Source organism: Scardinius erythrophthalmus, assembly GCF_964197995.2.
Source record: "Scardinius erythrophthalmus genome assembly, chromosome: 13".
NCBI classification, from domain to species: domain Eukaryota; kingdom Metazoa; phylum Chordata; class Actinopteri; order Cypriniformes; family Leuciscidae; genus Scardinius; species Scardinius erythrophthalmus.
Window position 1 is genome coordinate 36,057,259 of NC_138233.1, and position 27,679 is coordinate 36,084,937.

The 27,679-nt window shown below is 39.2% G+C and overlaps 1 protein-coding gene across 3 annotated transcripts in view; it reads left to right on the forward strand.

Annotated features, from left to right (window-relative positions):
* thoc2 (THO complex 2) overlaps positions 1–27,679 on the forward strand; it is a 107,965-nt gene that overhangs the window by 58,004 nt on the left and 22,282 nt on the right. For all 3 annotated transcript variants that reach the window (XR_014031408.1, XM_081383313.1, XM_081383314.1), the window contains exons 17-29: positions 11–104; positions 488–568; positions 824–920; positions 2,174–2,291; positions 8,262–8,441; positions 12,692–12,856; positions 16,563–16,838; positions 19,662–19,803; positions 19,895–20,052; positions 22,486–22,614; positions 22,921–23,052; positions 23,928–24,112; positions 26,734–26,921. Coding sequence is in view for 2 of the 3 variants with exons in the window: in XM_081383313.1 (XP_081239439.1) it covers positions 11–104; positions 488–568; positions 824–920; positions 2,174–2,291; positions 8,262–8,441; positions 12,692–12,856; positions 16,563–16,838; positions 19,662–19,803; positions 19,895–20,052; positions 22,486–22,614; positions 22,921–23,052; positions 23,928–24,112; positions 26,734–26,921 (1,945 nt within the window). In the remaining variant the exon portion in view is untranslated. The remainder of the gene's footprint in view (positions 1–10; positions 105–487; positions 569–823; positions 921–2,173; positions 2,292–8,261; positions 8,442–12,691; positions 12,857–16,562; positions 16,839–19,661; positions 19,804–19,894; positions 20,053–22,485; positions 22,615–22,920; positions 23,053–23,927; positions 24,113–26,733; positions 26,922–27,679) is intronic.

Here is a 27,679-nt window from a genome sequence, read left to right on the forward strand (position 1 = left end):
TCTCTTTCAGATTCTGTCTCAGATCCAGTGGTATGACAACCTGATAACTCCAGTGGTGGACTCTCTGAAATACCTCACCTCCCTCAACTACGATGTGCTGGCCTGTATCCTTTAAGACGGCTGTTATAATTACACTCCTCCTGTATGATAATCTTCCCCCTCCGCTAATAACAGCTCTCCCAGGAACTTGCTGATCTCCTCCAAATCTCCCATAATTTGTGCGTGATTAAAATAGCGTGTAATCGCTCACCTTGACTTCATCATCATCACTGAAGCTGACAGCTTTGTCTGTTTAAAATGAGGGAAAAAGCATTCCTCCAGTTTGGAGAGCAGCGGAGGGAAATAGACTGATAATTTTCATTTGAACATGCCGCAACAACGACTGGCCGGATGAGTAATAGACTGAACAGTGTCTGCCGTTTATAGCGAATGTGTTATCTTTAAAGAGCGAGACGTGGTGTGTTTGAGCCCTTGACCCTGTGGGCAGATTGCATTATTGAAGCTTTAGCCAACCCAGAGAAAGAGAAGATGAAACATGATGACACCACCATTTCATCATGGCTGCAGAGTGAGTGCCACGTTTCCCCTCTTCCTCTAAAACGCCTCTTCGATGTGCCGAGATGCTGAATAAATTGAACTTCCATCTGACATTCTTAATGGACGTTAAATGTCATTTCTTTAAATGGTTTGGCTCTGCCGCTAGAGAGTGTCCGGAAACCAATTTGGAGCACAAATGCGTGACATTCTTGACTTGCCCTCTTACAGACTCTAATGCTCATTCTTATGATAATATTTTGCTTTTGTCATCACGTCCTTCCCATAGGTCTCGCTAGTCTTTGTGGAGCGGTTTTCAGGAAATATCCCATTGAGTTAGCTGGTCTTCTGCAGTATGTGACCAACCAGCTGAAAGCAGGCAAGAGGTAGGCATTTATGTTCGCTGTTTCCTTTAATGCGCAACTATGGAGTTTTTACCACACACTTTATTTATGATCATGCTACTATAGGGCAATTCCATGCAAAAGTCATCCTTACCATAAAAGTCCTTCACATAAAAATCAGCCAGGCTTTCATAGACAACCCAGGAAGTCTGGAAAGGTCTTATAAGAAGGGGAAGTTTACAAAAAAGTCAATTTGCTTTTCTTTTTATTTATTCTAAGTTGAATTTAAGACTGTAGTTATATGAGGACTACTCTGGAATAAGACCAGTGCTCATTTTGTACAACTGCTTTTCTTAACGTATGTGTCCTTAAAGTACTGGAAGCCATTCATGACTCTGTAAAAGTCTTAAAAGGACCTAAAAGTCAATATTCTTGAATGCGTTTTGACATTTAACTTCTTTATTCTACGTATTCAGTATCCAGGACAGATTAGTTTTAGATTTTCTTGATGAATGTCAGCAGTTACAGTTTAGTGGCTGTTGCTACTATGTGAGTGAATACAACAGTGTTCATATAAAACACAAACCTGTTATCAGATCAATTTAACATGAAGTATACACATGAAGTGTGCTGTGCTTGCAACACTGGGTGCGCTCGAGTCCAAATGACCAATATATTTAGTGTGCGACGATTAAAATGGTATATTCCCGGAGTGAAGTGGCTAATTCCAGCAGCGTGTTCTCCTTCAAGACTCCTGAGAGACGTGTGTGTAGGCAGTAAAAGCCCTCACTGACAGACAGGAGAATACATGTAATGGGTCGGATGCATGTTCGATTAAGGACCTGACTGACGACGATGATGCCGTTGCGAGGTGATTTCTCATTAAGAGCTGTTTTTCTGCACGTAAAAACAATCAAACCGAGATGTTACATTAAAATGTTCCAGTGCAGTTAAATTGTCCTAGTTTGAAATTAGCATAGTAAAGTAGTCTTAATTTTGTCTGAAGTTGTGACCCAAAAATGGGTTGCAGGTCTTTTCTGACAGCAAGGGGAATTAGCCATGCTAATGATTCAGTGCTTTATTGACCCAGACATGCATTAAAACGGCATTTGTGTCTTGGGAACCATTACATTCACACTAGAGCTGGATCTGATATTTGAGGATGTTCTCTAGCATCAAGAAATCACGGCTCTAATTAATTCCCCTTATCCATCATCATTAAGGATGCAGAACTCCTAAAATGTGTCTGGTTTGCAGAAGGTCTTCAGTTCTTCCTGTGCTTTGTGTTGTGCCAGCTTTGACTTGCTGATCCTGAAGGAGGTTGTGCAGAAGATGGCCGGGATCGAGATCACAGATGAAATGACGGTGGAGCAGCTGGAGGCCATGACAGGCGGAGAGCAGCTCAAAGCAGAGGTACGCCGCACCGGCACCGCTGAAAGATTTTATTTAGCAAACACACATAAGCCACACTTACTAATGTATGGATGTCATTGCATTAGATTAGGGCCGCTCCAACGTCTCGGGTGTCGAAAGTGCTAGAAGTGTGCGTGTGCTATTATTTAAAACTTATGGAAAATGCCACTTGGTTTGATATTTATCTAAGGCAATAACATTTATACATTTTTTAAGAGGGTTCAAATACTTTATCAAAATATTGTGCCGCTGTATCAAGAGCACTGGCACTGATACTTTAATTATAGACCAGGAAAGTGTTAGTAGTGCCATCTAGTTTGACTGCAGTCAGTGAGCTTAAACCAGCGAGATTACAAAGACTTCTGAGAAAAGAAAGGAAATGGTTTGTGCTGATCTGTTCAGGTATACTCACTGACTGTCCCCAATGTTAAAGGCATAGTCCACCCTGAAAAATAAAATTGTCATCATTTAGCCCCCTTCCCATATTGACCTTAACTGGTATGACTTCCATTTGAGACTCATTTTTTGTAAATACACTGGAAGTCTGGTGACTAGGGGTGTAACGATACACATATTCGCATTGAACCGTTCGGTTCGGTACGCATTACAAAACGAACGGTTCGTTGGACCATTTTTCCTGCCGACCAAAATTTCGTTATTTCAAATGTAGTTCACAGCAAGTGCGCTCAATGTAAGAGACGCTGGCGCGACCACAACATTGTCCAACATCAAATGGCAAACGTAATGAAAGCAGAACGAAACTGCGCTACTCCTTATTTTGTGCTTCACGGACCATTTAGCAGTTTGGACAAATGCAGCGCGAGCCGATCTTGATCAAGCGACACTGTCACTACACAGCGCTAAGAGATCCAGTAAAGAAAGCATTGAATTCGCCACTGAAGTAATAACATCGCTGCGAGATCTAGTGAGAAGCATTTACATTTCTCCGTTATCAACGGATCAAACGGCGCTGACGTGGAAACCAGGAAGAAACATTGTGCTTTCAAGTAACATCGGTTTTATTTCGACATTATGAATAAAAATTGCTGCCCTCAAATGTTAATCTGTAATAAAATAAACCTTTGATTATTACTACTACAATATTACATTTCATTTTTTTTTAAGGATTTTTTTTATATGCTCCTAAGAAGAGTCAAGTATAGCTCCATCATTGCTCAAAGTAAAAAATGATCATACTTTATGATGTTAGTTTTAATTAAAAAAATTTAAATAAAGGAAATTTCTCTGGCATTTCTTTCTTTTGGCTGTATCGAAAACGTACCGAACCGTGACACCAGTGTATCATATCGAACCGAACCATGAATTTTGTGAACCGTTACACCCCTACTGGTGACCAAAACTGATTGGTTCCCAACATTCTTAAAAATATCTTCTTTAGTTTATGGTGGATGAAAGAAATGATGACAGACTTTAAGTTTTTGGTTAAACAATCCCTTTAACAGTTTGGGCCAAACATTGAACCTTTTTTTTTGTATCTCTCCTTCAGCTGTATTTCTCTTTCTCATGTTTTATGTAGTGTGAAAAGAAAAAATCTTCACAAGGCTCTTATACTGGGATATAGCTAGTGTTCATGCGTTACCCTATTAGTCTGCCAACCAGCACTGCAGGTCAAACATGTACCAGGTCTACACATCACAGATGCTGTTTGCTTTAACAGTGCTTTCTTGAACACACTGAGGCGATTAAAGTGGCCACACGGGACAGTCGGTGTTCATAATGAATCAACTGGGAGCTGCCTCTTATTAGAGCCATATTTCCCAATAACAATAACTAGGTAGGATCGCACTGGCCGATAACAGATCATTCAACCCGTAGTTTTTATATTGGACACTGAATGAAAGCAAACATAACTCTCCAAGTAAAATAGTGCTGGATAGGGAAGCTCCGATCAGGATTTTTGCAGCCAATACCGATTACAGAATTATGTTTTTTTTTTTTGTCATCATGATCGATCCCGATCATTCAAGCTTTATAGAAGTAATAATTAAGCTCTCTGTTGAAAGTTCTTAATTTCACAGACATTATTTATGGTAATGCTATAGGTCATTGTTTTAATTGAGAATCAAATAAATAAGCACAGCAAATATACATTTTTAAAATGAACACTTTGATAGGCCTTTAAAAACAGGGCTTATGCAAAACACTGTTCATATCAGGATACTCTGGCTTGAGCCTACGAGACTTGATGTCAAACTGAACATAATTACAGCCCATGAAGTGCAATTAAACATTGTTACTGAGAACGAAAAACTAATAGAAGCACTGCAACTTCTAAAATAACAAAATGAGTAGTCTGATCCAAAAAAAGATCAGGAATATTATCCAGAAAGTGCTGAGTATTTGTGTCCTTCCTATGTCCTACTTAAGTAGGAAAGGCAGGGTTTTCTTTTCTGCATTGTGGGAGATTCCTATTTCTCTTCATCCGAAACATGCGGTTCACATAGCCGCTCCCCATCAACATTCGAGCGCTAAACTTCAAGCTCTAGATATAGTAATACAACACAAATTGAATAGTTATCAACTGTACAAAAACAGTGCATAATCTTCACTAAAGTGATTTAGTTAAGAGCAATGAGAGACTGTTTAACAGGAATAGCAAGGACGACATCAGCTTTATTAGCCTGCTACTATAACATCGAATGCACGGTTTACGGTCACTTAAGACCTAAACGACGGTTTTACGAAGATAAAGATACGAAGATGTGCACACTCAAAACAATTACTTTGAATTTTAAAGAACTGAATTTGCATTCTAGAGGTCGTTCTCATACTGTATACTGACAGCAGACCCTTCTTACTCGGTCTAGCAATGGATACAAACTGGGGGGTAAAAATATCAGTATGGATTTTTGCCGAACACCGATTTTTCCAGCAAAACCGATCAGTCGTTGGTCCTCTAGCCTCTATTGAGGACTGATGCAGTGTGAGACCAGTGAGAACATCCCTCCATCTTGTGCATATGAACTCCATATAAAGGGTCATCGTAATGGATAGGGGTGTAACAATAAATCGTGTCACAATATATCGCAATACAAAAGTGCAACGATGCAACAAAAATGTACTGAGTTTTAGTGTCAGTACTACATTAAACTACTATATATAATGTTGAATATAATGTATAATAATGCAATGAGGGAATATTTGTGTGTCCTGATATCAAATTACATGTTACCAGTAAAAAGTGTCCAACATTATTTTAAATAGATCTAGTCAATGACAGAGTGCAATAGGGATGGGACGATTACCGGTTTCACGATAAACCACGATAAAATGTACTGACGGTTAGTAATATCGTTTAAAATTTAATTATCATTAAAACCGTGTTTGATTATCGCGATTTTTAGATCCTGTTCAGCCAGCAACAGTCTGACGCAGGCGCAGCGTGCAATGTTATTTTTTATTCAAGAAGGAATTGCGGAAGGCAGTGACCGTGCTCGGGAGATTCCTCAGCCTTTTAAAGGCCAATTCTGAGGTGTGGTCATATTTTGGCTTTAACAAAAGTCCTGAGGGAAACTTAATCGAGGATGGTCACCCTGTCTGCAGAACATGCACAAGAAAACATCGCTGCAATAGACGAATCCGGCGAAACTACCGGAAGTAAGCGGGCGCCATTACTGAGCTGTTGCTGGGTAGCGTTGCGCCATTGCCTCCTATTGGTTTGGTTGCGTCCACTGGAATAAACAGCCCGCGATTTACGACTGTCACTAACGTTACATCTACAACTTTACTATTCTTCCTCTGCAGAGTTATTTGAACAGTATAAGTGTTGTTAATGGTCTGTGAAAATCGGACAGGTCCTTTAAGAACTAATTTATCATCTGGTAGAGTGTGCATTATTTGACCAACCCATAGGCTACGGAGCTTAGACAATTTTTTTGACCCTCTATCAGTGACCTGTAGTTGGCATTTTGTTGATCATCGGATGCCAGGCTTAGGAGAAAATACTCTTAAATACCTTTAAAACAACCGAAGGGGCGCGTTGGGGCAGTAGTAGCATTACTGTATTTGCTTGACTGTGACTCTGAGAACCAGCAACGCTAGCAGTTAGCTGTACCTTACCCTTTCCTTTTGAAATGTGAAAATGAGATAAATAATGGTCACAAAATAAAAACATGAATTCGTTTATTTGATATCATTAATTTATTTATTGTTGCCAAATGGACAGATCTTTTAATAGTTTCCTCGTTAGCTTGCCTAGCTACCATAGTTATCTTATTGCCAAGCTATTTTCATAAATAATCTGTAAGATCGTTTGTACCTTTATCTGTGACTGGAGGCCACTGTCTAACATCATCAACCCAACAAGTCATACTGCCTGGCTGTAGCTGTCATCGAGGGTGCGTTTGCGTTATCACGGAGGTTTGTTTACATACTAGTAACAGCTCAGTAATGGCGTCGCCACAAGATGGCAGCCTACACAGAACGCTCGTCGGATTCGTCTATAGGGGGGAACTTCAGATCTGCCGAGTCGTCTTGTGTGACCATCACCGACTGTTGTATAGCGAACGCAAGGCAAGTTAACTTTGACCTCAATACCAAAACTACGTCTGGGAAATAATTGGGCATAAAATGTTGTTTTAAGTTGAATTATTTTATATCACTTGAAATAAACGTGAAGCTTCCGCAAAGAAAAGTTCACAGTGGCTTTGAGCCAAAGACGAACGAACAAGTTCAAACAAGACTATTAAGAGTGACATTTAAGGGATAATAATTTATATTCATTATACACTTATTACACCGATTTTTACCACATAATTACGGGGACATTGAATTGAGATTAATGTTTTAAATCTTACCTGATTATAAATCCATTTTGTACAGCGTACAAAACAATCGTTCAGACAAGATGATCACAACAATATTATCAAACTCTGTAAACAGTAAATCCACTCTGATTTAATTTTCAATACAATTAAAAATGGAGACGCAAGACGGCAAGTTGTATTTGAATGAAACGAGAGAGCGCGTCCGTTGCGATACATGTTGTAACGTCTGTCAGAGAGTTTGAAGTCTGCCCTAACTTAGATGAAGAATACAAGACAGTAAAAATGAACTGGTAGTTCCACGAGACTTTTACAGATGTTTTCTCTCAGTTAAGCACACTCTTCATACATGTCGAAGAGCGAATGTTAAAAGGGAAAAGAAAACACTCTAAAACACGCAACAAATCAAAGTGGAAGTAAACACATAATAAAACAACGGTCAGCAGTAGAGTAGTCATCTTCCTCTTTGCGTGATCAATCTCACTGTGTGTGCGCGCTCACCTAAAAACAGCATGCATACAATAACGTACGCCATAGAAGAAGTTATCTTAAAGGCACATCCACATTCATGTCATGAACACTACTTAACACTAGGTGGCCGTTACAATGGATGTGCGCGATGTTATAATACGTTGCTATTGACGACCGTCATTATAAGGAAGGAAATGCTTTAAAAAGTGCATAGAGCTGCTTGTTTTATTTGTTGTTTGTTGATTTTCAAATATAAAACTTGTTGAAATGTCTTCAGTGTGAGCATCAACTCTTTTTGAACACTTTCATCTCGTTTTAACAAAACCGTGATAATATTGCTAATCGCGATAATTTTGGTCACTATAATCGTGATATAAAATTTTCATACCATCCCATCCCTAGAGTGCAAGCATATTCGTCTAAAATAATTGTGTATTTTCATCTTCAGAATCATGAATATTGTTATTCTGGTGTCTCTATTGTCCTGTGCTTTGGGTTTCCAGCACCAAGTCCAGGTCTATTCATTTACACACACAATGTAAAACCAAATTTACCATTTTATTCTAGTTAATTTTTGTTAACCTTTTATCATATGTCTTAGAGTATCACAATAATATGGTATCGTGAGTTCAGTATCGTGATATGTATCGAATCGTGATGTGATGGTATCGCTACATCCCTAGTCATGGATTGGTGTGTGTGTGTGTGTCTGTAGGGTGGCTACTTTGGTCAGATCAGGAACACTAAGAAGTCGTCTCAGCGCCTGAAGGATGCTCTCCTGGACCACGAGCTGGCGTTACCGCTGTGTCTGCTGATGGCGCAGCAGAGGAACGGGGTGGTCTTCTCTGAGGGCGGAGAGAAGCACCTGAAACTCGTGGGCAAGCTTTACGATCAGGTATGAGCAACCGACGAGCCAAACCAGGATGACTCAGATCCATTCAGCCCTCCTCAATGCTATCTCTGTAATCTCTAAAAAGATGAAAAACCTCTAATTAAACATGACATGCAGTGGAGCTGATGATACATTTCCTAAAAACGCTTTTTCAAAGTTGGATGCTTGCTTGCTTTTCAGACAAGTTAAAATGCTGCCATTACATAGATAGACACACAGTGAGACTAGGGCTCCTGGAGGGGATGTGCAGCAAGAAAAGACTTATAAAATTGCACATTTTAATTAGGTAAAGACTGCCAATTAGTAAAGATGCCCTTATTAGAGGAGAAAATATGTCAATGACTGAAACATCATGGTTCAACATAACATGACCCTTTATCATTGTCTTGTACGATTGCCGTTTGACAGCCTGTCTACACTATTAAAGGGATAGTGAAAACTGTTATTTACTCTCAGGTTGTTCCAGACTAGCATATTTCTCTCCTCTGTGGAGCACAAGTCATTTACTAAAACGTTCATGCTGCTCTTTTCCAAACATCAGAAGCATATAGTGGGGCTGACAATCTCTTAAAAGGACAAAACTGATCATAAAGACACCATAAAAGTAGTTCAAATGACTAGTGTAGTAGTCATCTGAAGTCCGACTTTTTGTAGGCAACATAAAAATACAAATATTATTTCACTGAAAACTCTTATTCTCACTTTTGTATGGAATCATGGAGTCATTTTAAGTTAGCATCTCAGTTTTCACAGTTTTCCCTCCTCAGATCTGCATGTTTACATCTCACAATTTGTTATTGTTTTCCTTTTTCAGTCTTTTACTGTAAGTCTCTATTGAAGCGGTGCTTAATATTGTGGACAGAAGCAACCGACTATATTACGAAATGCATCTGGCTGCATGCACGAAATTTCATTCAAGACTAGTTTTGGTACATTCCACTTTATTTTCATATTAATGCACAAAATTAAACATTCACAATGCATTTTGTGATCCAGACAGACTCTTTCGTCCACAAAATTAGATGGGTCACCAGCTTCGGATTGGTTATCGAGAGCACTTGGAGAAATCCTGGTGACATAACTACTGTTTTGGCTCTCTGCTTCACTCATTTTTATTTATATACTTATTATTATTTTATACTTTTGTTTGCCTGATGCACCCAAGTGACTTCTGAATTCAGCATTCAATATTAAATCGATAATAAATCATGTATCTGTTGGTCTTGACTTGCTGTGATTTGCCCATGGCTGGACTCATACATATCACTTTCAATTCAGAGAGAGATATTAACTCAAAATCTCAATATAAAACTTGGAATTAACAGAAATAGTCATAATTGTCAGATAAAGTAGCAATTACCATACTTTTCCATCATAATTAACATCAGACCTGGAGCTACACACCCATATTTGGATACATATTAATGATAAATGGTTTGGAAAACTGTGGCTAAAAGGAAGATTTTCAGTGAATATTGATACAAGTTCATTGAAAGGTCAGTTCATCCAAACACTCAAAAGGAGGCGTCTTGCAAGAAAGTTCATGCAACTTTTCCATTAAAAATGAGATTAAACAGTGGTCAGAGGCTGTCAAGCCAATCATAAAAATGAGTCATAAGAAGAGCTGTGAGGGAAAATAATTGAAATGCTGTTTCCCAAAGCAAACCAAACTAAAGATTGAGTTTGAGAAACTTCCCCTGGTTGTCATCGTGTAGCCGGTGTCAGCCACGAAAGACTCTCGGAGGGAGTTGTACAAAACTTCTGTGGTTTTCATCCACCCACACACACTGGCAGTTTGCTTTTCACGTTCAGCAGCTGCGCAGCTCAATTACTCACTGGGTAATCCAATTGACTGCTTCCCCCCCCCCCCCCATGTTCTCTAGACATGTCGCAATTTACAGCAGATGGTGCTAAAAACTAACATCATCAGCTCCATTCTGTGTGGGACTACGAAATGATGCCACCGGTCGATCTTTTTTGCTTTTTTTTTTATTTTTTCATATTTTTTCTCTCAATGTCTCAAATTAGAGCCTTTAGCAAATAATTCCCTCTCGCGATGCCAAATTGTCTAAATAATTGCTCATGGTGTGAATGTGAAACGCGCTTTTTCCCTGACATCAGTGGGGAAGCTTTTAATTATTAATTTTGGCTCTTTTTTTAAAACTCACTTTGCAGGAAGTTGTGCGCAGCTCATTACAATCAGCAGAGATGTGTGTGTGGCTCCTGTGCCCGGCTATCACTGCCTCTGATGCACCACAGAGAGTGATTGACTCGTCTCTCCGGCTAAATACGCATTCGGCATGATTGCATGATTTATGCATAAGCACACTGAAAAAATATTAGAACAACTTAATAATTTGTATAAATTTGCTTTATTTTGCATGTTTATTACCTATTTTGGCATTGTGTTTAGGAGTTGCAACTTAATATATCCCAGTGATTTATATTTTGTTAGTGGTTTATGCAAAGGCAAGCATCACTTGTGCATTTTGTGTGTGTGTTACGGACATGATTGACTGTGGCTGAAGAGAGGTGATTGGACTGGCAGACGAACCAAGACGCATCTGAAGATCAGAGTATCTTTGTCTTTTAGGGGCTGTTTTGAACACATAGCAACACCCCAGCATCGTTGAGCAAGGACCCCTTCAGAAGGCAGAAACTTCTGGGAATGCTGGGGAATAACTAATTTTCTATGACTCAAAGCAACTCATGCATTTCATTAATTTTCTTTCTGGAAATGAGAGGTGGAAAAGTGAGTGTGATTTGTGACGGCGAGTTCCTCAGGCGGCGTTATGGCAGTCTGAACTGATTTGAGCTCTGAAAGCAAGCCAATCTCATCTCCCCTTGATGTCCAGTTTTGATAGCACGTATTTAGAGACGTATCCTGATTTCCCTTCTTTTGCATCGGTTTCTGAATAGACACCGCCAGATTGAGTTGCGTTACGCTAACAAGCGTGGACTGCACCTCTTCATCTTGAAATGTCATTGCTCTTCTCAGAAATGCTGTCCCAACAAAGCCTTGAATGATAAATAGCTGATATGCCCGTGGAGCTGACTTGTCAATCCATCTTGATGGATGACACTGTGAGCGCAATCTTGGAACATAACAGGTTCACTCTGACCAATAAGAGGACAGTTTTACTCACATGTGACTTGAATGAAAAATGTAAGTCCCTGTTTTGTAACTAAACAAACAATCTGCAGGTCTGTATATGCACTTAGACAGGCAGGGGGCTAATGATGTTAACTGAGTGTGCTGGGTGTAAATATTGACTCAAAATTGATTCTTAAAAGTAGTAAATGAAATAAGTAATATTGATCTTGGGCGCATTCCTGCTGCTGAATCTACAGCCATGGCAAAATAAGTAATTGTATCCAAATTTGCAGTCTGAATTGAATGTGATTTAAAACGTGTACTGAGAAATAATGGCAAGAAACCGGTTATTTTTAGTGAATCAAGAAAAACACACAGCACAAGCACTGTAGTCCAACTCATGAACAAAATACTCCTTTGAGAAGGTCCTTTTAGTGAATCATTCATCAAACTCATGAGTTATCATCTGAATTGAAGAAAATGTAATAAATCCCAAATTAGAGTTAAGAGCTTGTGGATTGCAATCAAATCAGAAAATGTGCCTCACCAATTCACATGTGGGTGAATCTGAAACCGGATATCACTCACTTTGATGCTTATTCACTCGCTGCTAATTGGTCTCAGAAATCTGGACTCGGTCTTCATTGGAAGCATTTCTAGCAGAAAATATGACTATTTCTTGGCAGCCATTCATTCTGACTCCCAGAAATTAAAGCCAGCCCTTTAAACATTTTAATACTTCAGATGTGGACTAAATTTGAGTCTTGATTTTTGATAGTTGAACCACTTTAGTCTTCATCTGCCCTTCACTGCTGTACGAGACACTGACACATGATGAATCTCAGTGTTGTTCTTCATTAGGTCTCAAACTTTGGCAGTAAAACAGCTGTGCGGGAACGTTTTTGGGCATGTGACCCAGTGGTCAGGCCATACCTCGGGAATCTCTCCCCAGTGTCTCGCTCCACTAAATTGCTTTTCTGTGCATCCCATCGATTCCAATGGAGAGCCCGTGATGAATGGCTTTAATAAAGCGAGGTGCAGTTGCCCAAATAAATGAGCGACCCGAGGATTTATTAAGAGCATCTGCATTTGGCTGGGACTCAAATGTGGACCAATGTGTTTAATGATGAATGCTCCTCTTTCTGCTTCTTCCCCAAAGTGTCACGACACCCTTGTGCAGTTTGGTGGATTTTTGGCGTCTAACCTCAGCACAGAAGACTACATCAAAAGGGTGCCGTCAGTGGATATCTTGTGCAACCAGCTCCACACGCCACACGACGCCGCCTTCTTCCTCTCTCGGCCCATGTACGCCCATCAGATTCTGGTGAGTGATCAAACCAAACTCTCTTTCACACCCCAGTGCACTGTTTCTCAACCATAGTCGGCCACCGTCTAAGACAATCCTAACACAGATGGGTTTGAAACGCTCTACATAGGCAGCAAATTAAGATTAACTTTTGAACGTTTTTAAAAACTTTTCACAATAAGCACGTCCCGCACACTTGCACGCTTTTTTATGCCGTTCAGTATAAATAGTGTGTTCATACTGGAAGTCCAATAAGGAAAAAGTGCAGCAAATTAAGATTAACACGAATAGCACTTCTCACGTGAAGCACATGACATGTACTTCTAACACTTGCATTTGAGTGCAGTTTGATGTTGCCATGTTTGCTAAGCTAATGAATCAATCAATATTTCAAACATTAAAATAACATTATAGTTAGAACTTTTTTTAAATTTAAAGGCCCAATATGTAAGATTTTCTGATTAAAATATCCAAAAACCACTTGAACAACATTATATATTTTGTTGACTTGTGTACTTGCATTATCCCAAATGTTTCCAACAATGTTTAAATCCAGAGAAATCAGCAGTTTTAACCAGGACACGGACAGTGTGCGTCGCCTATCAATGACATCACACCTGCGTTACCCTCGATTTCCACTTTAATATATTGTTTTATTAGACAGGTGAGCAACTGTTTGGATACACTCATCGACAGAAAACTAATTATATATAATTATTATAATTATATATATATATATATATATATATATATATATATATATATATATATATATATATATATATATATATATATATATATGTATTAGGGCTGTCAAATTTAGCGCGTTAATAACGCGTTAACGCAAAATCATATTAACGGCACTAATTTTTTTTAACGGACGATTAACGCAGCGCGTATTTTCTGTTTGACCCGTGACCCAAAACCTAGTTGGAGAAATGGAGATAGACAGTGTTGGCAACTTATCGACATTGCAGACCCCTTTAGCGATTTTTTTCCCTTCAACAAAGCGCCCAAACCTTATTTAGTTTCTGAGAATCTACCGGTACCGCCGGTACTGCTCTCCCAGCACGCGCGCGCACCTCTCTCTCTCTCTCTCTCTCTCTCTCTCTCTCTCTCTCTGCGTCTCACGCGGAGGAGCAGCGCTTTAATTCAGTTAAACACAGATATTATGTTGCTTCTCTAATTTTACAAATATAGCCGAAATCAGAGCACGGATATTGTCTTTAGTTTATGTGTATTTGATTTCACAAGACGACGGTTCGATTATCAGAATTTTTGTGCAGATTAACGTCTTGGAAGGGAGAGCTGGTTATGTTTATTTGGTCGCGTTTCAGTAACCATTTCAAATTCATTCCGTTGTTTGACAACAGAAACAGTACGTTTTATTGAGAATGTATTGAGAATTTAGCTTCATCAAAATGGGCACAGAGAGAGAAAAACTACAATGTAATAATAAATGCTAAATGTACATTTAACATTTTCAGAAGAGCTGCCCTGTCATGCAAAAATATAAACATTTTTGTGTTAGTAAATTGCTCAGTGCAAAGAAAGAGAAGTAACTTTCTACATGTGTCTAATAGACATGAACAAGTTCTTTGAAAAACATCTATGACCTTTGAAACATGTCTCGTCTGCATGCTATATTGACTATGGTTTCAATAATAAACATACATTTGCATAAAGCATCTATATTTATCAATGCCCACGTTGATTAGAGTATTACAAACTTGAAAAGTATTAATTTAAGGTATATTTAGAACAAATAAAAAATGTGCGATTAAATGCGATTAATCGCGAGTTAACTCATGACAATCATGCGATTAATCGCGATTAAAAATTTTAATCGATTGACAGCCCTAATATATATATATGTATATATATATAGCTCAACACAGTTAGTCTTGATTATGTCTGTGGCATAAACTCCGCTGCTCTCGAGCCGAAATCACGGCGTCATCAAGCTACGCCTTCGTTTTAAATAAGCGGCCTCTAATTAAATGGTGCGCCTTTAAATATAAGTGCGTCCCAATTTACGCACTTTTTAATGCTGTTTAGTATAAATAGTGTGAGAAGTGTTCACACTGGAAATTCCAATGAGGAAAAAGACTTCAGATTCTAGGATGATGCACAGACTCAATGTTGGATGACAAAACAACCTTATACAATTCACACTCTAGACCGTTAGGTGCATAATATAAGTTCATAGTGTTATTTGGACATAGCTTGTATTTATATTCAACAGATATTCTGCCACTTTGGATGTTTTCTGATGCAGTTAATTCTGGGATTGTTTTCTCTGCAAATGGATCACAGGCCTGTTCACCCCGACGTGAATATTTGGCATGACAATTCGGCACCATTTTAGCATTGTTCAGTCCATTGCTAAAAAAAACTACTGAATAAAAATGCAGAATCATTCTCTGACAGTAGGTGGCGCTTATAGAAATGCCTTCACACTGGAAATTCTTCAGATACTAGGATGATGCACAGACTCCGATGCTAGATGACAAAACAACCTTATAAAATTCACACTCTAGACCGTTAGGTGCATGATATACGTTCATAGTGTATGGAGTGTTATTTGGGACATAGCTTGTATTTCTATTCAACAGATATTTGCATGTTTTTTGATGCAATTAATTCTGGGATTTTACCATTTTAGCTTTATTCAGTCCATTTCTAAAAAAACGACTGAATATAAATGCAGAATCATTCTCTGACAGTAGGTGGCGCTTATACAAATGCCTTGGTCATTCTGGGACTCGACACGCTCCACAACATTACGTTTCTGACCCCTGATTGTCACAAAGAAGAAAGGAAATCAAAGAGTTTATCTGAAGTTCCAGATTCTTTATCTCCTATTCAGTGTCGCATTACACAATAGTCTGTTTGTGAGCGCCAGTCGTAGTGTTGCATAACGACCCTTCTAGGGTTGGAGTGTAAGTAACAAAAATAAACTATATAACTAAATAATAATAAATAAATAAATAAATAAAATCTTGGAGAGAGAACCAGGACAATTCAACCTCCCGTCCCAGAGTTAAAAATAATATTATTTAAATTTGAAAAGATAATGAATGATAAATACCATAAAGGTAACAGAAACAACAATATTGAAGGAAATTAACGGACATAGAAAATATATTCCTTATAGAAGAGCCTTCATGGTTAGGTTGCAAGCAATACATCATTGTGTTCTCTGTACCAATTAAAAGCCAGTGTGTTAAATGTACAATCACCACTTATATTCATCTCAACAAACAATATATCATTGTTTGGTGTTTCTCAAACAAAGGCGTGATTAGTGCAAACATGTTCCAAGACAATAACAATTGAAGCATGAAGAATCTTTAATGGTGGTTGAAATCGCAAAGGATCCAATATTGCAATATTACCACAATGCTTTGCTCTTGCTTTAGTACAAATCTTGCAGTGCAGTAAAATGTGATTTATTTATTTTATTTTGCAGTATTATAACTCTTATATGATGCTGGCTGCCTAATGTATATTTCATACAGAGCTCATTTTGTGTTTTCCCTCAACGCTAGACCCCGCTACAGCTCTCCAGGGCTGTGTAAAGTTAACCCCATCTCTCTTCACCTTTAACAAGATTTACCGCCCCCTAACTCCACGTGCAGGCCTCTGTGTACGCTCATCTTCAGGCCTGTTTGTTGTGCTTGAGTGAATTATAAAGCTAGCCTGCTGTCTTTGTTCCCATCAGTCCAAGTATGACGAACTGAAGAAGGCAGAGAAGGGCAACCGGCAGCAGCAGAAGGTCCATAAGTACATTGCAGCCTGCGAGCAGATTATGGCCCCTGTGCACGAGGCCGTCGTGTCTCTTCACTTGCCCAAAGTGTGGGATGACCTCCGACCCCAGTTCTACGCCACCTTCTGGTCCCTCACCATGTACGACCTGGCGGTACCACACAACGCCTACGACCGGGAGGTCAACAAGCTGAAGATGCAGATCAAGGCCATCGATGAAAACACAGAAATGGTGAGACACTTCATATCCTGCAAAGAAACTACAATATATTTGTATGCTCTCTCACAATGCATGAATATTCATGTACACATAGTTGGTTGTGTATTATGTAGGGTTAGGTACCGAACTCTGTACTTTTAATGGCACCGACCTGAATTACGTAAATGCCGATTCACATTAAATCAATCGGTGCCAAATTTCAGTACCTGAGAACGCATCTGGGCGCGAGACTATTTATATACGGTTTCTGCGTGTATCTGTGTGAATGAGTGGCGCAGACGCATAGTTTCATTTACCACACACACACACTGAAGAACACATGACGCTCGCTGTGTTTTTCAGCCTCTGCAGTCTCACTATATGAGAACATGAATGCATGAACTTCATCTCCAGAGCCTTTCTGAGTCACTGAAGTTCATCAGCATTTTCATTTAAGAAAACCTATTGTTAGATCCTTAACATACGGAAACTCAAAGGTCTTCACCACAACCCGTCAAAATACAAGTTTGGTTTAACTTGATAATATATTACTGTTGTACAGTAGAATTTAGATCTCAATTTAATAATAATACTAACACTAATAATAAAAAAAATCAAATTTATTTTTAAAGGAACAATCACACTTTTTCTTCTATGTTGTAATTTTAACAGTATAAAGCTCATTTGTGCCGCATGTTGTTTGACAAAAAAAAAAGTTTAATTTAATATAAGATCAATTAAATTAATGTTTTGTCTTCATTTGATTACTAGAAAAATCACAACGCAGAATTTGTGGAAACAAAACGGTTGTTTTTATTAATATTCAAGCATCACAGACAATGGCAGACAGCGACCAAGGCAGCGCTGGCATAATGTCAATAACACTTCTACAAATGACTTAGTTTCTTTACAGTTATTGAGGTAAACATGCCTGAAGTAGCAAAAAAAGGTACCGTTGGGTACCGGTTAAAATGTGAACGGTACCCAACCCTAGTCTTATGCCATTCTTACACACCAGACTTTCAAAAATCATTGGATCAGTGTCAGTTCGAGTCAACACACATTTCCCATTACAGGAGTTGGATTGCAGACAGGTCTAGAATTTAACCTGCTAAATGTCTCTCTGGCATCAGCGACACTTCAGCGCTTGTCTCATATCACGTCTTTGGCAATCGTCACTCATGTTAAAGAGCATTGATTTGCTGCTGATTTTGGGCTTTTGTTGGTGTTTTCTGTCAGTGAGTGAAGAATCGAGGCTAAAATAGTGTTGTGTGGGAGGCTTTAAAGGAGTAGTTCACTCCAGAATTAAAATTTCCTGATAATTTACTCACTCCCACGTCGTCCAAGATATTCATGTCTGTCTGTCTTCAGTCGAAAAGAAATGAAGGTTTTTGAGGAAAACATTTCATGATTTTTCTCCATACATTGACTTCAATGGGGTCCAACGGTTTGAAGGTCCAAATGTGAGTATCAGTGCACGATCCTCAACTACACGATCCCAGACGAGGAATAAAAGGCTTATATAGACAAACCATCGACAATTAAAAAAAAATTAAAAATTTAAATCCATATGATAAAATAATTTAATTTAATAAAAATGCTTAAAACTTGAAGCAGTTTTTACTTGAATAATAGTGCAGAATAATAATGCTGCTTCAGAGCTGAAGTTTGTCATAAAATAAACTTAACAGCTCATGCATTTTTATGCTGTCATATGCAGTCACATGATCCCATGATCTGTCCTCACTTAATAGTTGTTCAGTTGTACCTCGTGATAGTTTGAACTGCTCTCTCCATCAGTAATTCTGCCGGTCACACACCAGAGATCTCAGCGTTTCCTACAGGATTGTGTTTTCCAGCTCGATATTAACCTCACAATGTGGCATTTCAACCATGCCTTCTGAAAGCACACTCAAAAAGCAACTGTTCTTGGAAATGTAAAATTTCAGGGGGAAATGTATAAATTCAAACTCTTTTACTGGAAAATAATTGCATTCAAATAATGGATAGTCTCAGGGCTTGACATGAGCTTTTTTGTTCAGCAGTCGCTGTGGCTTGAGGTTTTCCAAAGTTACGAGCCACTCAGCATTTTCACTGGACACAGTTTTGACTTCATTACCATGGGGAAAAACTGCCATATAGATATTTTTATATTATCGCATAATTTGGCAGCAGGTTTATTAGGCTGCTGTCACTTTAAGACCTGATGCACCTTATAATGTTTTATTTAGCCAATATGCTTGTCTTTATGTGCCGCACTTTGGGCGTGAGCACAAAATCTGCAGGAATGAGTAAAATGATGCTCAATCCGCGCAATCTCACGGCAAAATTCAAGCCCTGTAACACCAACAATAATCATTCAGAGCAAATGAAACGAGTGAGTAAAGGGAAGCGGGTCTGTGTGTCACTCGCTGTTGGAGAGATTAGAGCGTGAGAACGCGCAGCTGAAGAGTTTCAGATATTTTAGTATCGATGAATGGAAAAATCTATATTTTTGACAACACTACATTGCACTTAGTTCATTGTTTCAGATCTTTTTAAAAGACTACAATTGAAAAATGTATATTATATCAAATTCACCCTGCCAAAGTGGTCTGTAGGAGTGAGCGTCGCACCACTGCTGAAACACACACGCATGTGGTGGGTTGGCGGGTGTTAACGTCAAGCCCTGGATAGTCTGCATCAAAAGTGTTCAAATCAGCCATCCCATTCACCTTAAAGTGCAAGCTTAAAGCTCATCCGACATGTGCAGTAGTTTTGCTGCGAGGCGGTAGATTCAGAAGTGGTGCTGATGAATAGCAGTGCGGGAAACACTGCAGTCAGATGTTGCTCATAAACCCGTCCTCTGTTTTGCAGCCGCTGAACAAAAAGAAGAAAGAGAAGGAGCGCTGCACCGCTCTGCAGGACAAGCTGCAGGAGGAGGAGAAGAAGCAGCTGGAGCACGTGCAGAGAGTCCTGCACCGCCTCAAACTGGAGAAGGACAACTGGTTACTGGCCAGTGAGTCCTCAGACCACCCTCTCTCTCTGAGTGTCTTCAGAGCCCAAGGCTCCTCGTGTCTGTCTCACCCCGTCTCTCTCGCTGTTTTCAGAATCCACCAAGAACGAAACCATCACGAAGTTCCTGCAGCTGTGCATCTTCCCCCGCTGCGTGTTCTCCGCCATCGACGCCGTTTACTGCGCCCGCTTCGTGGAGCTGGTGCACCAGCAGAAGACGCCCAACTTCTGCACGCTGCTGTGCTACGACAGAGTGAGTCATCACACGTGTAGCCCAATAATGTGTCTCTCTTTCGAGTAATAAAATCAGAAAGAGAACCATTACTAAGTTAAACAGTTAGCTAACATAAAAGGTGTTCTTGTTTCACACATCATAAGTTTGTTAAATTTCTTCAGTTATTTGTAGAAAGTTTCGGTTATGCACTGAATTACCAAAACAATATATTCAGCAGGGTCACGCTAGAGATGAAACCCTTTTACCACATCATTTTGTGGAATTAAAAGATAAGATATTCAATATGATATGATTTAGACACTTTCTACAGCATTATGGGAACACAAGAAAATAATTCACTTCCATTTGCTTCGTTTTTACACATTTGTTGCAAATATCAACCATTCAACGCTGTTACTTGAGTAATTGGCACACAAATAATCAAACGTGTCTTTATAGGAAATATGGTTTTCAATAGCTACAAACCAACATTTATTCATAACTATCTGGTGACAACATAATTTAAGATTATGCAGCCCTGTTACCATCGTGGTGGTTTTTTTATTTTTTTTATTATTATTATTACAAACTTTAATCCAGACTTAAGTTTTGTACATAATGTTAATTGCTAAGAAATAATGAAATCAACAAATCAGGCTTTCAAACTGCTCATACATGTCCCAGATTTCGGTAACAAGGTTGTAAATTTTAACTAACCTCGTGCAAAGTTTAAAGGTGCTCTAAGCGATCCCGGGAGTCGTTACTTCTTGTTGACATTCGAATTGTTGTCAAACAAAACGGAGGCTAGCTAGACCCTCCCTCCTCCTCACCCCGTCTCTCTCCCTCCTCTCCTCCCTTCCGACATAAAGGAAAGTCAAAATAGTCACTACAAACAAAGTTTTACTGATACTTCATTCAATGTGTAATGTCGCCAAGTTATATAAATGCTTTTATATATTGCAGAACAGAATGCAGAAAAAGAGAAACATTATCTTAAAATCGTTTCGCCACCTGAAGTTATAACTATAGCTCCCATACAAGGACGCAATAATAGCAAGATAATGTTAGCTTCGTGTTTCCCAGTGAGCATAAACAACGGCCGCGTCGTAAACAAATTTAGTCAAAGTTGTCAATAGCCTATAAACATTCAAATTCATAACAAACAGTGGATGAAAACAATCATTCACACAAATTGTCGCCCTACTGTGAATTTGCTTGATCATTTACAATAGAGATTGATCGCTGCTAGAAACATACATGTTGTATTCACCAAAGTTAACGCTGACTGCATAGATCTAGCTAATTACATCCTTGTGTTGGTTTGGCGAACATTAACGTCAGTTTAGAAAGAAAAAATTAATTGACCTGTTCTGCAAAAACAGAGCAACTATGTCGGATTGGAAGCCCTTCTGCCGGCGGAGTTCTCGCCACCTTTCGAAAGTTTTTCCGATGTAAATTCGGGACCTTCGCGCATTCCTTATCCTTGTCACTCTTCTTTGCAATTTGTTCATCGGAACGTTGTCTCTTTGGTCGTGTGTCGGCCATAATTCAAACTTCCCTCTTCATGCTTCTCTGTTCTCTCTCCTCCACACACACCCCCTTCACGTGCACGCGCACTAACCCCCCAAACCCCACCCTCCAATACTACTTGTCGGTTATTGGCTGGAACTCTGTTTATTATGTTTCGTGGTGCGGGTGAGCCCAGTTTGTTTTTGTTGCCGTTTGTGGAGCCTGTGGTGTCTAGAGAGACCGCGTTTTTTTACAGTGTGTTCAGGGGACAGGCAGCTAGCGGATAGTGAGGAGATGTTTGCTGTATGTGACAAAAAATGTTTGTGCCTAAAAAACGCGTTGCATCACTTACAGCACCTTTAAAAAAAACACCTCCTGACAAATTGTTAAACGTTGAGCACTAAAATATAAGAAAGTGGTACAAACAAACAGTCTTTACTAATGTTCTCTTGGAAAGCGCTATTGCAGGGCTATAAAAGTTTTGATAGTCTTTTCTCCCCTGTTGTGCCGTATATCTGAGTGAAACGGCTTCTGGAACAACAACAAATATGTAAAAAAAAACACTGCAACATTCCATAAAAACAAGATCTGTCCATTTTTATTTCATGGTGATTGAAACCAGCCGCTTGATATCCGTGTGTGTGTGTGTGCCAGTGGCCACAGTCAAAGAGATGCAAGCTCATCGAGGATTCTGTTTGTTAATGTGCTTTTATCTGTGTTTGATGTATTTCCATGTTCATTAGAGAATCATGGGTCTGTGTTTTAATTTTAATTTTTTGTTATTATTTTGTTTATTTTGATCCTTCATACAAGTACAATCTTACAGTATATTTCAGTTTTCATGAAATGCTCAATGCATTCTCAAAGTGTCTTCACAAATGCACATATGTGCAATTACCTAATGTTTTAAATCTAAACGATGTGTGTGTTTAATGCGGCGTCCCCGTGTGTGTCCTGATCTAGGTGTTCTCGGACATCATCTACACGGTGGCGAGCTGCACGGAGAACGAGTCCCGCCGCTACGGGCGCTTCCTCTGCTGTATGCTGGAGACCGTGACCCGATGGCACAGCGACAGGGCCATCTATGAGAAGGTGCGGTGCTGACTCTGGTTTAATTATTCTGTCAGTGCTGTCTCTAGTGTGTCCTAGTCGAGGCCAAATCGGTGTCTGGGTAAAGGAGTTAGCAGTGTGTCCCTTCCTTAAAGGATCAGAGTGTTTAAGTGTTCGTCAGGAGCAAACTGGTCTTTAGAGTTCAATCATCTTCCATTTCACATTTACTTTTACCAGCTAAAAGTGTTTCTCCCCACATATGCTGAGGTTTTAGGGTAAATGTGCCTGTCAGAAACCTTTGGTATTATTTGGTTGTTTTGTCTTATTTGTTTCCGGTTCCTTCTCTAGGAATGTGGCAATTACCCAGGGTTCCTGACTATTTTCCGAGCCAGTGGTTTCGACGGAGGGAACAAAGCGGATCAGCTGGACTATGAGAATTTCCGGCATGTTGTCCACAAGTGGCATTACAAGTTGACTAAAGTTAGTGTTGCGCTTCTCACACAACAACGTGTGATATTTTATAGAGCTGTGTGATTAAAAATTGTAACACTTTACAATAAGGTTCATTAGTTAACATGAACTAAGAATGAACAATACTTCTGCAGCATTTATTAATCTGAGTTAATATTAATTTTAACATTTACTAATACATTATTACAATCAAATGTTTTTTTTTTTTTTTTAATTAGTTAATGCACTGGGAACTATAAACAAACAATGAACAGCTGGAGTTTTATTATCTAACGTTAACAAAGTTAAAAAAAAAATATTACTCATTGTTAGTTCATGTTAGTAAATGATTAACTAATGTTAACTAATGAACCTTATTGTGAAGTGTTGCCATATATTTTATTAATGAATGAATTTATTTATGAATATTTCCCTCCTAATTCTGCTAAACAGGCCGAATTGTTTATTGCAACTACTAAAATCTTTCTCGAGGCTTTAAGGATTTTTCATTTATTTTTTATTCAAAGGATAATATTTGATAGCCATGGCCTCGTGGTTTGTGTTGAGCCATGATATATTCAGTCATATGCAGAATGCATGTGCATAACTGCACAAAAACTCTGCAGTTCTAATTTCGATCATTCATGGCATTACAGACTATTTATATCAGGCCTTGTGTTTTGTCTAAATGTGTGTTTTTGTTGTTTACACGGAGACCGTTTTGAAAATCGTGCACTTTGAAACCCGTTTTCAAAAGTTTGCAGTTTCAGGAACCCAAAACGCCGTTGTCGTGTGAATGAACGGCCAAAACGCATAACAAGTTTTATGTTTTTAGTTGAAAATGGTGTTGTGTAAATGTGTGTTTTTTCATGGACTGTATAGAAAAGCTCTGGTTCTTCCCTCAGGCTTCTGTTCACTGCCTAGAGACGGGCGAGTACACCCACATCCGCAACATCCTGATCGTGCTCACCAAGATCCTGCCCTGGTACCCCAAGGTGCTGAACCTGGGCCAGGCTCTGGAGTGCCGCGTTCACAAGATCTGCCAGGAGGAGAAAGAGAAGAGGCCCGACCTCTATGCGTTAGCCATGGGGTAACTGAGCCGAGAGCCGGCTGGCCTCAGCATTATGAAGTGCTTTCACCACACTGGTTATCTTTCACTTTCAGGAGTCTGACTGGTGGTAGTTCATAGTTCTCCACGTTTCAGTTGTACTTGCTTCGTTTTAAGATATTGGAAATGTCCAGTGGCTTCCTTTCAGAGGGTATGCATATAATAGATCCTCTATTATATCTACTGGGATTCTGCGTATAATGCAATTTCTCAAAAAGTTGTCACAATTTAATTGAGGTTTGAACCAAACTTAAGGATTCAGTGACACGATTATAAATTTTAATCAATTTGAAATTTTTAATCATACATTGATCATACAATCATACATTTTCTGACAGTTAATCATAATCAAAAGTTATTTACATTGTTCCGATTTACTAAATCATTGGCTTGTGACATCATCAAATTTGGCTAGGAGGATCGATCACAGGAAGTTTGTCTATCTTTGCAAGGCTTTGACGTAATGATTTGAAACTTGATTGAAACCTCCATTTTTATTGTAATTCTTTTCCTCACCATATTGCGATATTGCAAAGGTCACTGAATTATTATTATTATTATTTTTTCATTCATCCCAGTTCTCGAGGAAAACCTTAATGAAGTCTCAGGTGAAGTCTTGAATCTCAGGAAAAAAGAAAAATATAACTCTTAGTCTTTGACACATACAATAATGTGCATTTTCTACGACAATCTGGATACTGTTTCTCCATATATTTACTCGTAGCCTTGAGCTGGTTTTCCTAAATGCACCGCTGGGGATAAATCCAAATAAATCCACTCAGTCTTACAATGTGCAAGTGCAGGAAGGCTTAAAACATTACCGTTAATTGCCGAAATAAATCATTAATGAGGGAAGTCCCCCTATGCCAACCATCAGCTGTTCCTTAACTCTCAGCTGGGAGTCACCGGGCGTCTCTCTTGGCAGAGGTTATCCACATTAAGGCAGATTTATTCTCTGCTCTTTTCTGCCGCTTTTAGCTTACGCTCTGCAGTGGGATTGATTAAATGTGTCGGACTGGTGCCGCTGAAGACCGTCCAGAGTGGCTGGTCATCACAGGCACATGAAAAGCGATGAGGTTTGTTGAGGGCGAGATGTGAAGGCTCATAAATCAGTGCCATCAATCCAACCAGAATGGCAAGAGAAGGCTTGGCCTCTTGAAGAGCCTCTTCATTCCTGCTTAATGAACACAGTCCATTCAGCTATTGGACTTTTCCAACCGGAAGGCCTTTAGTGTCATGATAAGGCAATCGTATCAATTATCAGCTGTAATGGGCTGTTTTGCTCCACTGGAGCTAGAATTAGTGAAGAGGACTTGATCATGCCTCAGTGATTCCCAAGAGCAACTGCTGTTCTCATGAATGACACTGCCTAAAATGCCTAAAAAAAAACGTTTTAAGACAACATCCTAAAATAGAATCTCAGCACGACTCGCATGGGAGAATCAACTCAAATGATTCCAATAGCTAATGGCAAGAAACAAAGTTCACAAATATTCCATTTTATTAACTTTTTGTTGATATTTCAGTGTCGAATGAAGTATATTTGTAGTCTATTTTTCCCATCCGCCATCTTTAAATGAGCTTGTCACGAGGTGTTTTCGAAGGTGGCGTGATGTTACTGCCAGCTCAAAATGTTGCACACATACACTACCATTCAAAATTTGGGATCAGTTAGATTTTTTTCCACAAGGGCGCACACAATTGATCAAAAGTGACAGTAAATGCATTTATGATGTTACAAAAAATTTCAATTTAAATAAATGCTTTGTTCACTTTATATTCATCAAAGAATACTGAAAAAAATTCACAAAATCAGCACAACTGTTTTCAACATGGATGATAATGATTCATGAGCCGCAAATCATCATATCAGAATGATTTCTGAAGGATCATGTGACACTGAAGACTGGAGTAATGATGCTGAAAATCCAGCTTTGATGACAGGAATAAAATACAGTTTATATATACATATATTACAATAGAAATCAGTTATTTCAAATCGTAATAATATTTCACGATATTGCAGTTCTTACTGTATTTTTGATCAAATAAGCGCAGCCTTGGTGAGCAGAAGAGACCTAATGTTAAACAAATCTTAATGATTTCAAACTTTTAAACAAGTGTATATTGCATTAAAGTGTTGTCGTTTAGTTCGGGCAGCTCACGTGGTTTACAGAAAATGTTGATTGCAAATTGATTAGATGTCCCACTTCCTTCATAAGGAACTGATTTGTTTTTAATTGGCATATCTTCCATTGCAGAAGTCGTATTAACAGTGGACGTAATTGTGTTGCGTTCATGCCACCAGTGGGATTTCTCAGCACACCTCCGCTTATTGGGCAGACGTGGGCCCTGTTCTTTGTGTTCCTCTGTAGACACGAGGAATCAACAAGAAATGAAGGGAGGGAATCAAACCTTGTGTTCAGCCTCTCAAAAATACGCCAATCTAGTCGCGTTAATATTGTTTTGAAACCTGTTCTCAGTGAACACAACCCCTCCTGAGGATTTCTTTTTGATTCCATCCATTTCTGAGTGATTTTGTTTTGAGCATTACACTTCGTATTGCCATCTGCCGTGATTTTAACCGTGTGTGTGACTTGCAGCTACTCTGGCCAGTTGAAAGGCAGGAAAGTGCACATGGTGCCTGAAAATGAGTTCCACCATAAGGAGCAGCCAGTGCGCAGCGCCACGCCTGGCACTCTGCAGAACGGACCGGGCAACACGGGCAAACCTGCGAACACTGCCGCTGCCAGCGCTGGCAAAGCCGAGGACGGGGCCGTCGACGACTCAGGTGACTCGAGTTGAATAATTTCCCAGATTTTGTCCAGGAATTGATTTGGTAGCATCTGGGCTTGTTTGTCCAATCATTGAGAACGTCTTGACACTCATTGAAAATGAAACACGTTGCCATGGCGTGCAGCACTCGCTGTGGGAATCGCCACCCTGAGGGAGTTAATTGCAATTACTGCGTGAATTGGGGTAAAACTGTCGAGGACATTAGAACAGAAAAGCCTCCCACAGACCCATTAGCACAAAAACAAGCACACCACGAGGATTGATCACAACAGCAGTGCGGGTCACATGACTTCAGGCTCTTCAGAAACAGATTCTGTCCAACCCCACGGCTGTAGAGAGGCTACTTGTGACATGTTATTGCCCTAAATATGTCAACGGGGTACAAAAACCCATGTTGCTTTTGAATTTAATGGTTTTTGATTGCATCATAATATCAGTGACGATGTGAGGGGTTACAAATTAAACGGGAGGTTAGAAATTAGTGTCATGATGACCAAGAAGATGCTTGAACTTGGAGATGAAGTTGTTTTGAAGAAAAAAGGCTAGAGCTGGTTGCAAAAAATTAAAGTCCCCCTGTGGTGAAAATCAAGCTTTTAATGTTGTTTATATGTCTATGTAGTGTTTTTAATATGCTTTAAGACAAATCATGTGTAAATTCATGAACCATTGCTGAGTATTTTCTCCTTAAAACTGCAGTGAACCAAAGACAGTCTCAAAAACACGGTTGGAAATCGCTGGTGTTTCTGACGTCAC